The sequence below is a fragment of the Pipistrellus hanaki genome (genome assembly GCF_964339955.1).
Source record: "Pipistrellus hanaki genome assembly, chromosome: 1".
In the NCBI taxonomy this organism is placed as follows: Eukaryota; Metazoa; Chordata; class Mammalia; order Chiroptera; family Vespertilionidae; genus Pipistrellus; species Pipistrellus hanaki.
Window position 1 is genome coordinate 95391776 of NC_140503.1, and position 15448 is coordinate 95407223.

The 15448-nt window shown below is 40.4% G+C and overlaps 1 protein-coding gene across 4 annotated transcripts in view; it reads right to left on the reverse strand.

Moving 5' to 3' along the window:
* Positions 1-14765: 14765 nt before the first annotated feature.
* CUL2 (cullin 2) overlaps positions 14766-15448 on the reverse strand; it is a 102948-nt gene continuing 102265 nt past the window's right edge. For all 4 annotated transcript variants that reach the window (XM_084876836.1, XM_084876837.1, XM_084876834.1 and 1 more), the window contains one exon: positions 14766-15354. In XM_084876836.1, coding sequence (XP_084732962.1) covers positions 15223-15354 — 132 coding nt within the window. In that variant the 3' untranslated portion in view covers positions 14766-15222. The remainder of the gene's footprint in view (positions 15355-15448) is intronic.

Sequence of the window (15448 nt, forward strand, 5' to 3'; positions counted from 1 at the left end):
ACTTCATGCTATCTCAAAACCTAGTATCAGCCCTGACTGGCTTGGCTCAGTGGATAGAGAGTCAGCCTGTAGACTCACGGGTCCCATGTTCGATTCCGGTCAAAGGCATGTACCTTGGTTGTGGGCACATCCCCAGTAGGGGGTGTGCAGGAGGTAGCTGATTGGTATTTCTCTCTCATCGATGTTTCTGACTCTCTGCCTATCTCCCTTCCTCTCTGTAAAAAAAAAATCAAGAAAACATATTAACAAAACAAAACAAAACAAAAAACCTAGTGTCAGATAATGTGGTAAATTCAGCACCAGGTGGGCAGTCACTGAAACCAGGTGCTCCAATGCAATAGGTTGAACAGCAGCTAGGGATTCTAGACAACAGTTCCTGGTCCTTCCTCAAAGGACCATAACACTAATGGCAAAAAGTTGGGGGCCAGAGCCAACAGGACAAATTCCCTCATAATCATCTGAGTTCTGAAAAAGCTGTCTTTGGCTGAAGCTGGGTAACTGCACAGAAATTAAGGGAAGAGACTCATGGTTTAAAGCTAACCCAATGCACTTGGCCAGTGGAATGAGAAGAGGGGGTAGGTAAGAAAGAGCACAAGGAGCACTATAGTTTAAGGTCACTTCAATGGGCCCAGTATGCACAGGACCATGGTGTGCTGAAAGTGCATGTGGGCCTGGGGAATGAAATGCCATGTGTGGCATTAGGGAAGATTAGGGAAGCTGGGGTAGAGACAGCAAAGCAGGGCCTACTGGGAGCCATTTCAGTAGGCTTATGATGACTTAAATATCATAAACGCTATTCAGAGACCAGTCTGTCAGGCTCTGAGAAGGGGATCTTTCAGTGTGAAAGTTTTAAATATTTGCTCTTTAAGGCCTATCCAACTTGAATGAATTGATCTTACAGGGTCTGATAAAACACAAGACCTGGGAACTACATCTCAGGTCCTTACTATCTAAACAAATAAAAGCATAGGTCATCACAAGATGGCCACCACAAGATGGCTGGCAGGGGAGGGAAGTTGGGGGCAATTGGGCCAGCAGGAGAGCAGTTAGGCATCAATCAGGCTGGTAGGGGAGGGGTTAAGGGGTGATCAGGCTGGCAGGCAGGCGAGCAATTAGGAGCCAGCAGTCCCAGATTGTGAGAGGGATATCCAACTGCCGGTTTAGGCCCTGGGATCGGGCCTAAACCAGCAGTCGGACATACCCCAAGGGTTCCCAGAATGGAGAGGATGCAGGCCTGGCTGAAGGACACCGTCCCACCCTATACATGAATTTTACCAGGCCTCTAGTATATGCATAACTTGGCCATTCTTCTTGTTTGGAAACGGAGTATTTCAGAAACAAGTTTCCTTGGTGAACCTGTTAGTATGTTGTCAGGCCAGTGTGGCTTCCAACCCAGTATCTCACATATTTCCAAAACCCTTTGTAGGTGTAGCCCCATTTTGTCCTCTAGACCTAATCTGTGCAATAAGAGGTTTATAGTCTAACACTGCTGACTCAGGCTTGTCTGGTGTCCAAATTCTGATAGGTGAATGTCTTCCTATTTCTGAGATGCTCAAGACTCCACTGAGGTTAACTGGGGATTTGTCCTGCTTCTCATACTTGGATCTCTGTTCCCTAAGCCTTGGGCCTTTGCTTGCACATTCCACATCCTGATATTTGCTGACTCCTTCCCTGTTTGTCCATACTATTGAGTGCTCCTTACCTCAGGTAATCCTGGTATGCTTATCTGCAGCGAATGCCTTGATACATATCTGCTATGCTGCTGGACTACTGACACTGTCTCTGGGATGACCCATTTGCCAGATCTGAATATGTTCTGAAAGCAGAGCTATGAGATGTGAAATAAAGAGATGAGAATGGAAAACACACACACACACACACACACACACACACACACACAAACAAACAAACAACAACAACAACAACAAACCAAGGCTTTTGGCCTGTGAAACTGGAAGGAAGAAATTGCCAGCAACTGCAATGGGCAAGATTGTAAGAGGAACACATATAGGATTGGGGAACGATTAGGAGTCCATTTTTGGATATGCTAAGCCAGAGAGGTCGTTTAACCATCTAAGAATGGAGACTGATAGTTATTGGATACTTCTGGAATGTGGGAGAGAGGTGTGGACTGGAAGAGAGGTGTGGTTATTATTTTGGATGTTGGTGGGACACAGATAGGAGTGAGGCCATTACATTAGATGAAGTCACCAAAAGGTTGATGAAAAGAGAAAAAAGAAAAAGTTTAAGGACTGAACCAAGAGACTCCTACCTTGAAATATGAAATAAGAGGAAGAACCAGCAGAGAAGACTGCTTACTGGAAAACTGCTTGCTTTCTTCAGCAAATAATTAGCAGCCATTCACACAGCCACGAGATAGGATCTAAGCGGTTTTCCCTCATTGAGTTTCTTTAGTGTGTGCCTTGCTGTATATGCAGAGAGGATGCTACATACTCACTACCGGTATTAGCAATTACTTTTTTTGAAGTTTTTAATGCAGGTTTGGGTTTGCTTCAAATCTCCCTCACTTTTCCTGGTCGGAGTGGGTTTGGTGTACATTTGCAGAGGCAGAGAAGATTGACCAGTGAGCAGTGAAGATCATATGCACACATTGCACTGAATGTGCTACTGTAGGTAGCTGGTTATTAATAGGGAAAAGAGCTGGCTGGTATGGCTCAATGGTTGAGTGGTGACCCCCAATAGGGGTCATGCAGGAGGCAGCTGATCGATGATTCTCTCATCATTGATATTTCTATCTCTCTCTCCCTCTCTGAAACCAATAAAATATGTATATTAAAAAAAAAAAAGAAGAAGAAAAGAGAGCAAAAGGAAATCAGACATTGTTGAGCATATTCTTCTGGTAAGCAGAGGCCTTTAGCTTCACCAGGAAGCCATAGCTTCATATTTCCCTCAGAAAATCACCAGTCTGTTCTCTTAAGTCACTGGGGGAAGGGATAGAACAAAGGTGAGGTAAGCACATGTGTAATCAAGTCAAAATGGCATAGGGGAGGTGCTAGAGAGACCTGTCAGTCAAATCTGGGACAAAGAAAATTGGCTGGGGGTTGGGGGGGTGGAGCCAATGCAAGCCCAGGAAAGCTAAATGGTTATTTCCAAAAACTTTCTGGCTCCTCCCAGCCTCAGAATACATAATTTCATAATCCAGATGTACAAAGAATCTCTCAATCTCTCTCTCTCTGATTTGCACTCAACTTGTTTGTTCATGTTATCTCCCGCTGGGGAGCACGCGACAGGTCTAGTGGCTGTGTCAGCCTGCACGGCTTCCAAGGACTGTGAAGCAGAAGCTCTGGGCACTGGCCTTTGCCTTGTGAAAACACAGTTGTATTTTTCCATGGTAAGACAGATGGAAACAGGACATTGGAAACCAGGAAGTGAACTCTTTTGATATTACATCACAAATAAACCATGCCACCATACCACAATCTCCCATGTGTAGTTCCCTGAAATTCTTTCCTCAGGTTCCCATGGAATAGTCTGTTTTCCAACCTCAGCAAATGCAAAGTTGAAGAAAAATCTTCTCTCTCCAAATACACTAACCAATCATACCTGTGGGTGGAAGTTTGGCTTTTTATTCATATACTAGAGGCTCAGTGCATGAAATTTGTGCAGGAGGGGGGGAGAAGGGGAGGGGAGTGTCCCTCAGCCCAACCTGCAATGCCAGTGTCCCTCACGCCAGCCTCTGGCCAAGAAGCCCCTCCCTCTACCCACGTGATTGGGGTGTGGTGGAACGCTGGACTCACATTGTTGGGGTGATGCTACGAGCGTCCCACCCCAGTTGCTATGGGCGCAACCATCTTTGTGACAGAGTGATGGCTAATTTGCATATCACCCTTTTATTAGATAGGATATATATCTATATACATACTAATGGCCGGGTGCATGAAATTTGTGCACGGGGGGTTGCGGGGGGCGGGGGGGGGTCTCTTCAGCCCAGCCTACACCCTCTCCAATCTGGGACCCCTTGAGGGATGTCTGACTGCCGATTGTGAGAGGGATGTCCAACGGGCAATTTAGGCCACAGGCAGTCAGACATCCTTCTTGCAATCTGGGCCCACTGGCTCCTAACCCTTCAACTGCCTGCCAGCCTGATCACCTCTAATCACTCTGCCTGTTGGCCTGCTTACCAACTGCTCCCTCTCCTCACCTCCAACTGCCCCCCTGCTGGCCTGATCACCCCCAACTGCCTTCCTCTCCTGGCCTGATCATCCCTAACCACCTCTGCCTTGGTCCACCACCATGGCTTTATCAGGAAGGATGTCCGGAAGGTCTCCGGGTCTAATTAGCATATTACCCTTTTATTAACACACACACACACTAAGAATGAATGAATATAATATGTATATGTATATATATATTATATTCATTCATTCTTCATCTGGTAAGTGGTGATTCTTCAGAAATTATTTTCTCTATGTTTTGTTAAGGAAAAACCAGAAGATTTTGTTTAGCTGGCTTTTATATTAAAGTGTAATCTCCTAAATAAAATATAAAACATTTAAAATATAAAAGCCCACAAAAATTTTAAGCAATTCAATTTAAAACCTTTATTAAGGGAAATGTATTAGTTTTTAGGACTGTCGTTACAAAGTACAATCAACTTGGTGGCTTAAAACAACACAATTTATTTTCTCACAGAGCTGCAGGCTAGAAGTTGAAAACCAAGGTGTTGGTAGGACTGCACTCTCCTGAGAACTCTAGAGGAGGATTCTTTCTCGTCTCTTCAGTTCCAGGAGGTGCTCAGGAAGCCTGGCGTTCCTTGGCTTGTTGCCGCATCGCTCCAATCTCTGCTTGTCTTCACATGGTCTTCTCTCCTGTGTGTCTGTGATCAAATTTTCCTTTTTTTGTTAGAACATGATTGTGTTAGGGCCCACCCTAATCCACTATGACCTTGATTATATTTGCAAAAAGCCTATTTCCAAATAAGGTCACACTTCCAGGTTCTCAGTGGACATGATTGGGGTGGGGTAGAGGCGGGCGGGGAGGAGGCATTATCCAGCCCAATGCAATAACTAACTTCTTTGCTTTATGGAGCAGTGAATAGGATGGCCCCAACCAGGGTACAATCAATATGTAACTAAATACAAGGTATTAGATGATTCCCATAAAAATCAACATACCCACCAACTGTAAAACAAAGAAGTTAACAAGCACTTCAAGTCAGAAAAGGAATTGAGTTCACATCACACTTCACTGTACTTCTGGTTTATTTTCAGAAACGACAGCACTCTAAGTTCCACTATGTCCCGTGAGAGTTTTCAGTTTGCCACATATTTGCTCTTCTATCAGCCACTCCTGGTAGGTTTGATGGTGTAGTAGGGACCAAACTGAATTAGCTAGTTGTCTGATCCTCCTCTTCCTTTATTTACATCCCAGAGAATTCCAGATTGCTTGCTTCAAGGACTTTAAATTGGTCTCAGAGCTTTCTGATCTAATCAGATTGGATTGAGATCTGGCAGGGAGCCTGACTGATTTTTCTAGAACAAAGGTCATTACCAGACCAAACTGGGTCCAATTACTCAGTAGTTGCCAGCCAAATGACAACTCCGAGATTTCATGAGAAGACATATACATTATTGTCAGCTGTAGGCAAGGAAATGGGAGTAAAAGGGAAGGGAGGCGAGAAGGCTACTTCCCAAAGCATGTGTCTCTGAACAAAGGACTGGGTTTGTCTTTATTTGGGGAAATCATGCGTAAACAAGGTGAGCTTTGTCATTGAATGTATAGGTAGGGGTATTTCTGTGCTTTCACAGTTAGAAAACATGGTTCATATGTTCAAAAATGGTGGAAAATCTCTGCCCCTGGGAGAACTTTATATTAAAATGAAGTCACAGTGAGAAAAGTTCACGGGAGGTCAGTAGAGGGTCCTCCAAGCCACTTTGGTCAGCCTCGAGCGGTTTGAGCCAGATCAGCCCCTCGTCTTGTAAATCATCCTGGGCTTGTCCTTGAAAAGATAGTCTGGACGTTGTCAATGTCAGGGAGGGTGCAGATATAAAGGTTTAACCAATTAAGTCTCAGCCTTCTGTTAAAACCAGCAAATTATAGGTTGTGGTTACACAAACCTCATAATATCTAGGGTGATCTAAGTGTGTTTACAGGTTAAGCTAAGCCAAGCTATGAATTCTAAATAAAAGTCTCTGCTAGGCTACCTGCTAATCTGTATATTTGGTAGGTTACACGGTTGACCTCCTAAACGGGCAGCCCCCTAAGGAATGCAAACTGGAGCCCTGTTTAGACACAGGCCAACTCTTGTGGGAAGAGAGCAGCAAAGTGGACACCTCATCCTTGCTCTGAGTGCCTCTCTCCCTGCATTATGGAGCAGTGGAGAGGGTGGCCCCAACCAGGATCAAGCACATGGGTGACAACTAGAGAAAGCAGGCAGCTTCTGGTACCTTGTAGTTCCATTCCATATTCCACTTACCAAAGTGGCTGGAGGGCCTCATTCTTCTTGGCTATCAACGTTTAGAGACAGTTATTTTAAAATGTATCATCTAGCCGAGACCAGTTTGGCTCAATGGATAGAGCGTCGGCTTGGGGACTGAAGGGTCCCGGGTTCGATTCCGGTCAAGGGCATGTACCTTGGTTGCGGGCATATCCCCAGTAGGGGGTGTGCAAGAGGCAGCTGATCAATGACTCTCTCTCATCGATGTTTCTAACTCTCTATCTCTCTCTCCCTTCCTCTCTGTACAAAATCAATAAAATATATTTTAAAAAAATGTATCACCTAAATAAGGAATCTCAGATATTTACTTCAAAGCATAGCACTGATTTGAATTTAATCACTTCAGCTATATATAAGCTAAAATGATAAAACAGCTTTTTTGTTGTTTTCTAGTCAGCATTCAACTTTTCCTTTAATGTCAGAGTACCTCTGTTGTATCACTTACCTCCTTGGAGCAGATGTTATGCTAAAGAACTTATGCTAACCCATTTTATTTAGGCAAAAAGTAGATCTTTGCTTATTATGTGGGTCTTTTCTTCCCTAGAAAACAGGTAAAACCACTCACTTTAAGAAGTTGAGGCTCTCTGCATAGGATTGCATGCTATGCTAGGAGTAGTCTCATGAGCTAGCTGATACCTAAACAAACCTGGTTATAAAGTCACAGAAAATTTACATCTTTTTCTGCAACACCAAAACTCTGTCAAGGAAAATACCTATCTGTCAATACAGAAATTAGCAATCCACTAACTTTACCCCTTCCCCAGCAGTGCTAACTTCAACATTGTCTGAAATTCTCAATTACTGCAACTATTGAAAATAGTAAGCTACTAACAACAGGGGAAAAGGAAATAATAATAAACAAAATCTTAAAAACCCTTTCTTTCTTAATGAAGTTCTTTTCCATAAATGGATTCCCAAATGTTCTCTCCTTTTGCTGAAAAATTGTACTGTTAAACTTGTCAGGAAAATGCAAAACATTGACTTATTTCTACCTCAAGAGCATTGCTTAACCAGTAGTTGACAAAGATTTGTGAATATAAGATAATAATTGTAAATCTATGCCAAATAATTTATAGCCCTTTGATTCATAGAAATAAAATGATTTATATATTTAAAAAAGAGAGATAATCAGATGACAGATTTCCTTTTGGTTCAATTACACAACTTCTATAAATGTTTCTTTGCCTCAAGGTGAAGTGCCAAAGATACCCACTCAAGTCCTAGGAAGGCATATCCTAGAACTTTTTAAACAACTAAACACTCAACCCTTTCATTCTTGTGTTTATGAGTTAAAAATGTATGTAATATATTCATGTGGTAAATGTTAGTTACTCTCTAGTCACATTTAACCTAGATATTAATCCATGAGCTTCATATCAGAGAAATGAGATGGACTAAAATGTCTCTATGGATTGGTTTCTAAGATCAAAATCAGAACTTTCATGTAGTGGAGATCAGACAGGCCTGCTCCACTCACCTATCTCAAAAGCACATCAAATGCAAGGTGTCTACAGCCAATGCCATATATGCGTTCTCCATCTTCGTCCTGTCCAGGGTTCCTCACTCACTGAATGGCATTAGTTGTGAAAGCCAAAAATCTAGGTGTCTTCTCCAATTCATCCTTTTCTTCACTCACCCAACCCGTTCCAACCCAGCATTAAACTGTCAATTTTACCTACTTTATTCCCCCAGAGATAGCCACTGCCGTTCACATAAACTGCGTATCTTCTACCGAGGTCCCACCCCCTTACTAGCCTCTAGAGTTCATTCTTCACCCTAATCCAGATTATCCATTTCCCACTAAAGTCTGCAAATATTATGAAATAGCTCACAAAGAAAAATATATAAATATGTATGCTATAAAGTATAATAAAATGAATATTCATTCACCCATCACCCAAGTTAAGAAAACATATTAATATTTTTTTCATGCAAATATAACTCCCCTGCTTAAAATCCACATAATTCAGTCATACAGGTCTTTTGATTCTTGGGTTCTGGCTGCTGTTTCTTACCTCAGGTTCTTAGCTGTCACTCCTGTTAGAATATGCTCTCCTGCCAAAACTGGTTTGGCTCAGTGTATAGAGCGTCGGCCTGTGGACTGAAAGGTCCTAGGTTCGATTCCAGTCAAGGGCATGTACCTTGGTTGCGGGTACATCCCCAGTAGGGGGTGTGCAAGAAGCAGCTGATCAATGATTCTCTCTCATTGATGTGTCTTTTTTTTTTTTGAGGTTTCTAACTTTCTATTCCTCTCTTTCTCTCTGTAAAAAATTAATATATATATATATATATATATATATATATATATATATATATATTTTTTTTTTTTTTTTTAAGAATATGCTCTCCTGCCTTCATTGCCCCTTTAACTTCTCCCATGCAATTCTCCTCAGAGTATCCAGGATTTCCCTTCACAAGTATTGATATTTGGAATGGCATATTTATGACTATGACATGTCTAAAAGTTCCATATGGGAACAAACCTTATATTCTTGTCTAATCATTGCAGCAACTATATCCACTATACCCTGGCACTAGTAAAGGTTTGCTATAAGAGAAAGGAAGATGACTTCCTGAGTTATATATGGAGGGCTGGGAAGGAAAATACCTTAGAATTCCCTGTGAAGTGTAGTTACTGCATTTGAAAACAATCCTACCTTTAATGAATTCTAAACTAGAAGTTGTTTCATATAAGGAATGCCTAGCCGAAACCGGTTTGGCTCAGCGGATAGAGAGTCGGCCTGCAGACTGAAGGGTCCTGGGTTCGATTCCAGTCAAGGGCATGTACCTTGTTGCCGGTCAATGTTTCTCTCTCATAGATGTTTTACCTCTCTATCCCTCTCCCTTCCTCTCTGTAAAAAATCAAATATATATATATATATGGACTGCCTAATTGCTTCAGCCTTAGAAATGCTTCATAAACATATTGAACTCCAACCAGTGGGCTTATCCATATTAACTGCCATTCACTTAGCTAAGGACCATGTGTAACTGCCTTTAGGATTAGAATTTTAAAAGTTCATATCATTTCACATTTGACCTTGCTCAACCAAAAATTTTTCTTAGGAACCAAAAATGAAAGGCTCAATAAATTATTCATTTTAACTGAAAACAGGTTTGCATTAAGTAAATAGAACTGAAATAAATGTTCTATAGTTGTATATGTGAATGTAAAATATTATATTCACAAGTACCCTATGCCATGATTCGGCTGTGAGCCAAGCCACTTAACCATTATATTCACATCTTTTTTTTTTTTTTTTTTTTTTAATATATTTTATTGATTTTGTACAGAGAGGAAGGGAGAGAGAGAGAGCTAGAAACATTGATGAGAGAGAGTCATCGACCAGCTGCCTCTTGCTGGGGATATGCCCGCAACCAAGGTACATGCCCTTGACCGGAATCGAACCCGGGACCCTTCAGTCCCCAAGCCGACGCTCTATCCATTGAGCCAAACCGGTTTCGGCTATATTCACATCTTAAATAAGTATTTTAAGAACCAAAAAAAAAAGAAGTGTTTAGTATCACAAATTATTTAACTAGAAAAAAAATTTTTCTTTAAAAGTCAGGAAAATCTATTCTTAATGTATAAGATGAGGCTATTTCTATTATAGGCTGTGCTACATTTATTAGGATCACAGCTTTGAATGGGATTAAACTCAGGTTTTGCAGTTTCTGGCAATGACTCCTGAAAAACTCTATTAGTTTTCTCATCGATGAAGGCACAAGAGAAAACCTATATAATGACCTAAGCATTTGCTAAACTTGGTCATTGCTTGATTGCTAACAAAAGCTTGCCTTCAGGGCTAGAAGGTTAAGATTAGAAAACCACGCCAGACCAGAGGACCCTTTGATAGCATGAACTTTTCTAATTATACCCTCATTATAATACTAAAATCTCTGCCCAAGGTGGAACTTACACACCATCTTCTACATAGGCAATATATGTATAGCCATTTCCATTTCTGCTCATGTTCACCCAAACCATACCTTAAAATGTGAAGATGTAAGTAACTATCCCTTTGTACCACGTGGTCTTTTGTTCTGGGCAGGCTCCGCTCAGGGAATAATCCCCAGTGCACTCCTTGCTCCAGCGCTTGCAATAAAGTTCCGACTAACACAGTCAAATGTGGAGTGTTCTTTTGGTTGACACCTACCAAGTAGCCTGACCTGTTTCAGTAACAAGAGGAACATTGCCTCATCAACAAGATTATCTGAAGATCAAATAAAAGAACATAGGTGGAAGCACCTGTCCTAACCTGCACTTAATAAAAGTTAAAAAAAAAAAAAATACAGCACTGCAGGATTTACAGGTTACAAAATACTATAGATATACTTCATAAAGTAAAACACAAATCTCAGACTCCCTAGTCTTTTGTTTGTATTAAATCAAACTATCATAAAATATTTAACTAAATCTTAGAATGAATCTGCATTTACTGTAGCAATGTATAAAATATATAACCATTTTAGGTTTCAAAGGGAAAGGATGGATTGTTGACAAGAACTGCACAAGCTATTAAATGTATCAGACTCATGCATGTTAACTATCTCAGTATTATATTTTTTAAGCTCTGAAGCTTTAATAACATTATTTTTGGTTTCTGAAATAAAGCACAGAGAAACCATCCTCTTCCCTTCCTCGTCTTTCCTTTTTGAAGCTCTAACCCTTTCTGCCCACAGCAGGAAGCATACAACCTCTTCTGGGCTGTGTGCTCAGATCTCCTGCAGTAAGGATTTCAGGAGACTGTAACCCTTCCCTCACTACCCTGAGGGGAAGATATGGCCTAAATTCATTCTAAACACTGTTTCCTTTGGAGCTGATGGCTTGGTTAAACATATCTGGCCTTTCTTACTCATGCATAAGCATAACTTCGATATATTCCTTTCAGATAAAATGGAAAAACGATGCGGAGAAAACTCTTGCCAGTCATTTCTGTAGACTTCAGCACATTATTTTGCCCCCTTTCCAATATAATACACAGGTTGGACAAAAGTAGTTTATAGTTGTGAGTACACAAAACACAGAATTTATTGTTGTATCATTAATGAATTATTCTATTATTTTCCATATGAGAACTGTAAACTAACTTTTGCCCCACCCTGTATTTTCTTAACAGATAATGGAATAAGACTTGATTTAAGATTTATAAATATTTAAGTAAAAAAGAATCAATTTGAAAAATTTTATAAAAAAGTTATTAGGACAAAGGATTGTTTTTTGACAGTGAAATCTATATTATATGGTTGCCATTATTTTCTCTCGAGGAAGGTAAAATGAGATATATAGTATATAAGTTATTATAAGCTCATGAGAATTTTTTTAAACACTTAGGAGACCTAAGTTGGAAAAAGTACAACCAAACCAATTGTAAAAGTCAATTGTTTTTATTTTTTTATAAAAGGCCTTATCTAGAATATTCGTACACTAAAGTATTGCAAGTGAAATGGTTTGTGTGGAAGATGCTTTAAAAGATTCTACCTAAAAGAGTTGTGTGTATGTGTGGGTTGTATTGGTGGGGGAAATAGAGTAAGTAGGTAATAAATATGATAACAGACCACAGTATTCTAATACTGGTTGTTGATATATATAATAAACAAAATAATGGAATTTCATGTCTCTATATAAGTGGCACCTGGTGTAATACAATATACAGATTTTTTTTTGTGTGTGCAAGGAAAATATCTTTACTTCTGCAGAAGGGTATGTACCAACAGTCTGGCAGCACGTACACTGAGCAGGCAGTCTGCTCAGGGTTTTATGCCTGACGAACATCACCTGTCCCTCACTCTTAATTGGCCAGAGCCAGGCTCACATTCTCACACAATTGGCTAATTTAAAGAAAAAAGGGAGGAGTTGACCTTTGCTGTTTCAAAATGGCAGCCCCCCAGGGGATCTACTAAACTCCTTTCTTTGACAAAAAAGATTACTTGTTTATTTTCACAATTCCCCCTTTTCTTATTTAACTCTTTTCTTCAAACTTGGCTAACATTCACTGACTTTCATGCTTTGCAGTGTGTAGGAGAATGAGATTGTTTGATCAATGTGATTTCAATTAACCTTTGGATAAGACCTCTCATGCAGGGGATGATATAACATCCCATTACAATGTCTCCTAACCTGATTATCAAAGGGGTGAATATGGACACCTTCATTCCCTTCTATTTTCTGAACCATTGCTCTAGTTAAATCAGAGAAAGAATCCTCAATTCCAGAATTCTATGCTTACAGCTCAAGTTGTTCAACCCTGTAGGGCCTTAGTAATGGTTCTGTCTGGAGCTGTGTTGTCAGAGATTAATGTACAACACTGGCCCCCAACATTAGACAAACTCCCCTTTCTGTCAGAATCATATCCAAGGTCATCCTGCTGGTGGCATCTAGTTGTTCAGCTATATCTTTAACTGCATCTCGAGTATAGTTAACAATCTTTTGTTAGTTATAGTAAATGTAATTAATCCAATCCACATTCTTGTTTACAGTGAGCCACCAGAACAGGACTGATTCAAATCCTGCCACAATATGATTTCTAGCCTTAAACTCATTTGGAACCCCTCTTGGAACCCTAATGGAATCTATGTAAATATGAGGATCATAGGAGCCCCCCGGACTCTCTCTTTCTCTCTTCTTCCTAGTCTGTCTGCCCTTTGAAAAAGATTTACAATATGCCAAAGTGAACAGGACAGCCAATTGTAGCAGAGCGCAAGTTCCACTCCAGGTGCTGGGCAAGGTCACAAATAATGGTCCCCTGCAATACCACCAGACATCAGCACAGGGTATCGACAGTGCAGAAAGATTGGCTTCTGAGGATACTTGGCCATTTACACATCCGGATAAATTCCCCATAAACTCCACGTACTGTTCTCCTACCTTGAGAGGCAGGAGGTGTAGTTTACGGTGGAAGACTAAGGCTGGATCAAATTTTTTTTTTTTTTTTTTGGGGGGGGGGCCTGAGGGAGGGAAGGGAGGGTCCTAGCTCTTTACCTCTATTGGATGGGAACAGGGAGAAAGTCTTACATGAATTGTTTCCCCAGGCGATTTTTCTCCTGATACAGGGCAAGTACATATTCCATCCCGTTTCTGTCTGAGGTCTATCTGAATGAAAATGGGACCACTTGAGCCTCTAGCATTCCTGACAATACAAATATAACAGTCTCTTTTATTTAATCCATTCCAACCAGGCATTCGTTCCCTTATATCCTACTTCTATTCACATGGTGGTGACATTGGCCTAGGGTATCTTGTCCTGTGACATCTACTCTTAAAGCTAGTGGTAGCCAACCTTTTGGCCTAAAGGCTGAAATATCCAAGTCATTCAAGTTGTCTATAATCAATAACTTAACTGGGTAAGCATGATCTAGATTGTACACATTTCCCCAGCCCACATTATAAGTCCCTGTAATTTGCCAGGGCCCTAAAGCAAATAGACAGCTTACAGTTTCTTTAGTGTTACTTTCAAGGGGCTATGTCCTGGTATGGCCATCCAAGTTGAGGTGTTTCCACCTGGAGAAGCTGGTGGTCCGCCCTTAACCCATGTGTGATGGGTCCAACCTCATTCTGTAGTCCGAACAGCAGTCTCAGTAGTGAGCAAGATGAGATAGGGTCCTTCCTAGGATGGTTCCAACTTTTTTCCCTTCCAAGTCTTGATTAGAATGAACGTAGTCTCTTGGTTGACGACGATGAGCTGGTAACTCAAGAGGAGGGCCTTGGGCCAGGAGGCCTTCTTAACCAACAGAGTCTGGCAACACGTACCAATATACAGACTTTTTAAAAAGTGTTTAGGCTATGCATTGCTAAGCATAGCTGTGTTTTATGAATCTAGCATGGAAATGTTAGAGGGGTATAAGGATCTTTTGGTATGATAGGATCTCTTGCAACTCAGAGAAAGGTAGAGAGGGGAAAGCGAAAGAGTGGTAGCATTATTCTATGTTAGAATTAATATATTATGAAAACAGAAGACGACTTTTAAATGAAAGACTCTTTTTATGCCAGACTTGAAGTCATCACATATCCCCCTCATCCTCCATTTCTGTGGTGTAGCACATCACCAGAAACTGTTGATGGAATTAAATCCTTAATACTCAAAATGCTCAAATCCAATGTAGTTCTAATCCTTAAAAAGAAAATATTCTTTATGATGAATGCATTTTTACGCACTCTAGAAAAATCGACATATTTAAGTAAGATTTAAGTAGGAGTACAAGTGAATTAAACCATTCAGATAAAAATGCAACTAAAGCTGCATTCGCTGCTTTGATGACTCAGGAACATTCATATATGATTTAGTGTGATACTCCATCCACATAAAAAAGGCATTCTACTTCTTTATTTTTTTATTTGACAAGCAGCAATATTATGTTTGTCATTTTAATGTAGGTACAATTATTAGGTTATCTGTCATATTACGATATTTAAGATTTTTATTTTATGTCCTTTAAGATACATTTAAAAAAAAAAAAACACACATCAACTGCAAACGTGAAAGGGAGAAAAAGCATGGTACCCAACCAAATTTCCACATTTCAGCAATACTTCACTCATTCTTTAATAAAGTTTTAAGAAATGTCATAATGACATGAGCTTGAAATATCTCTAGGCATTTTCTCTGACGCTCATGACGTGGCACTGGTGATGTTGTAAACAGCAGAAAAACAGGGGCTGCCAAATGACCAAATTATGGAGGCATAGGCCTGCTCTTTTCCCCACAGGAACACACCAAATGGTGATGGCAATGATCTTCTCACACCCACACAGGAGGAGAGCAACATCATGCTACGTAACTGTATTCATCTGCTGAAGCCTGGCTGCGTTCAATGTACTGTTTGTCTATCAGCACTTCAATACACTTCTTAATCATGCTGATACTAGGGTTAAACCTAGCTCTTGACTGGCTAATCACCTGTAAGAGAGACATGGGTGTCAAACTACTGCCAATTAATCAGTTATAAATAATTACTTTTAACCAATCAGCTATAAAATTTTCTCAATTTTAT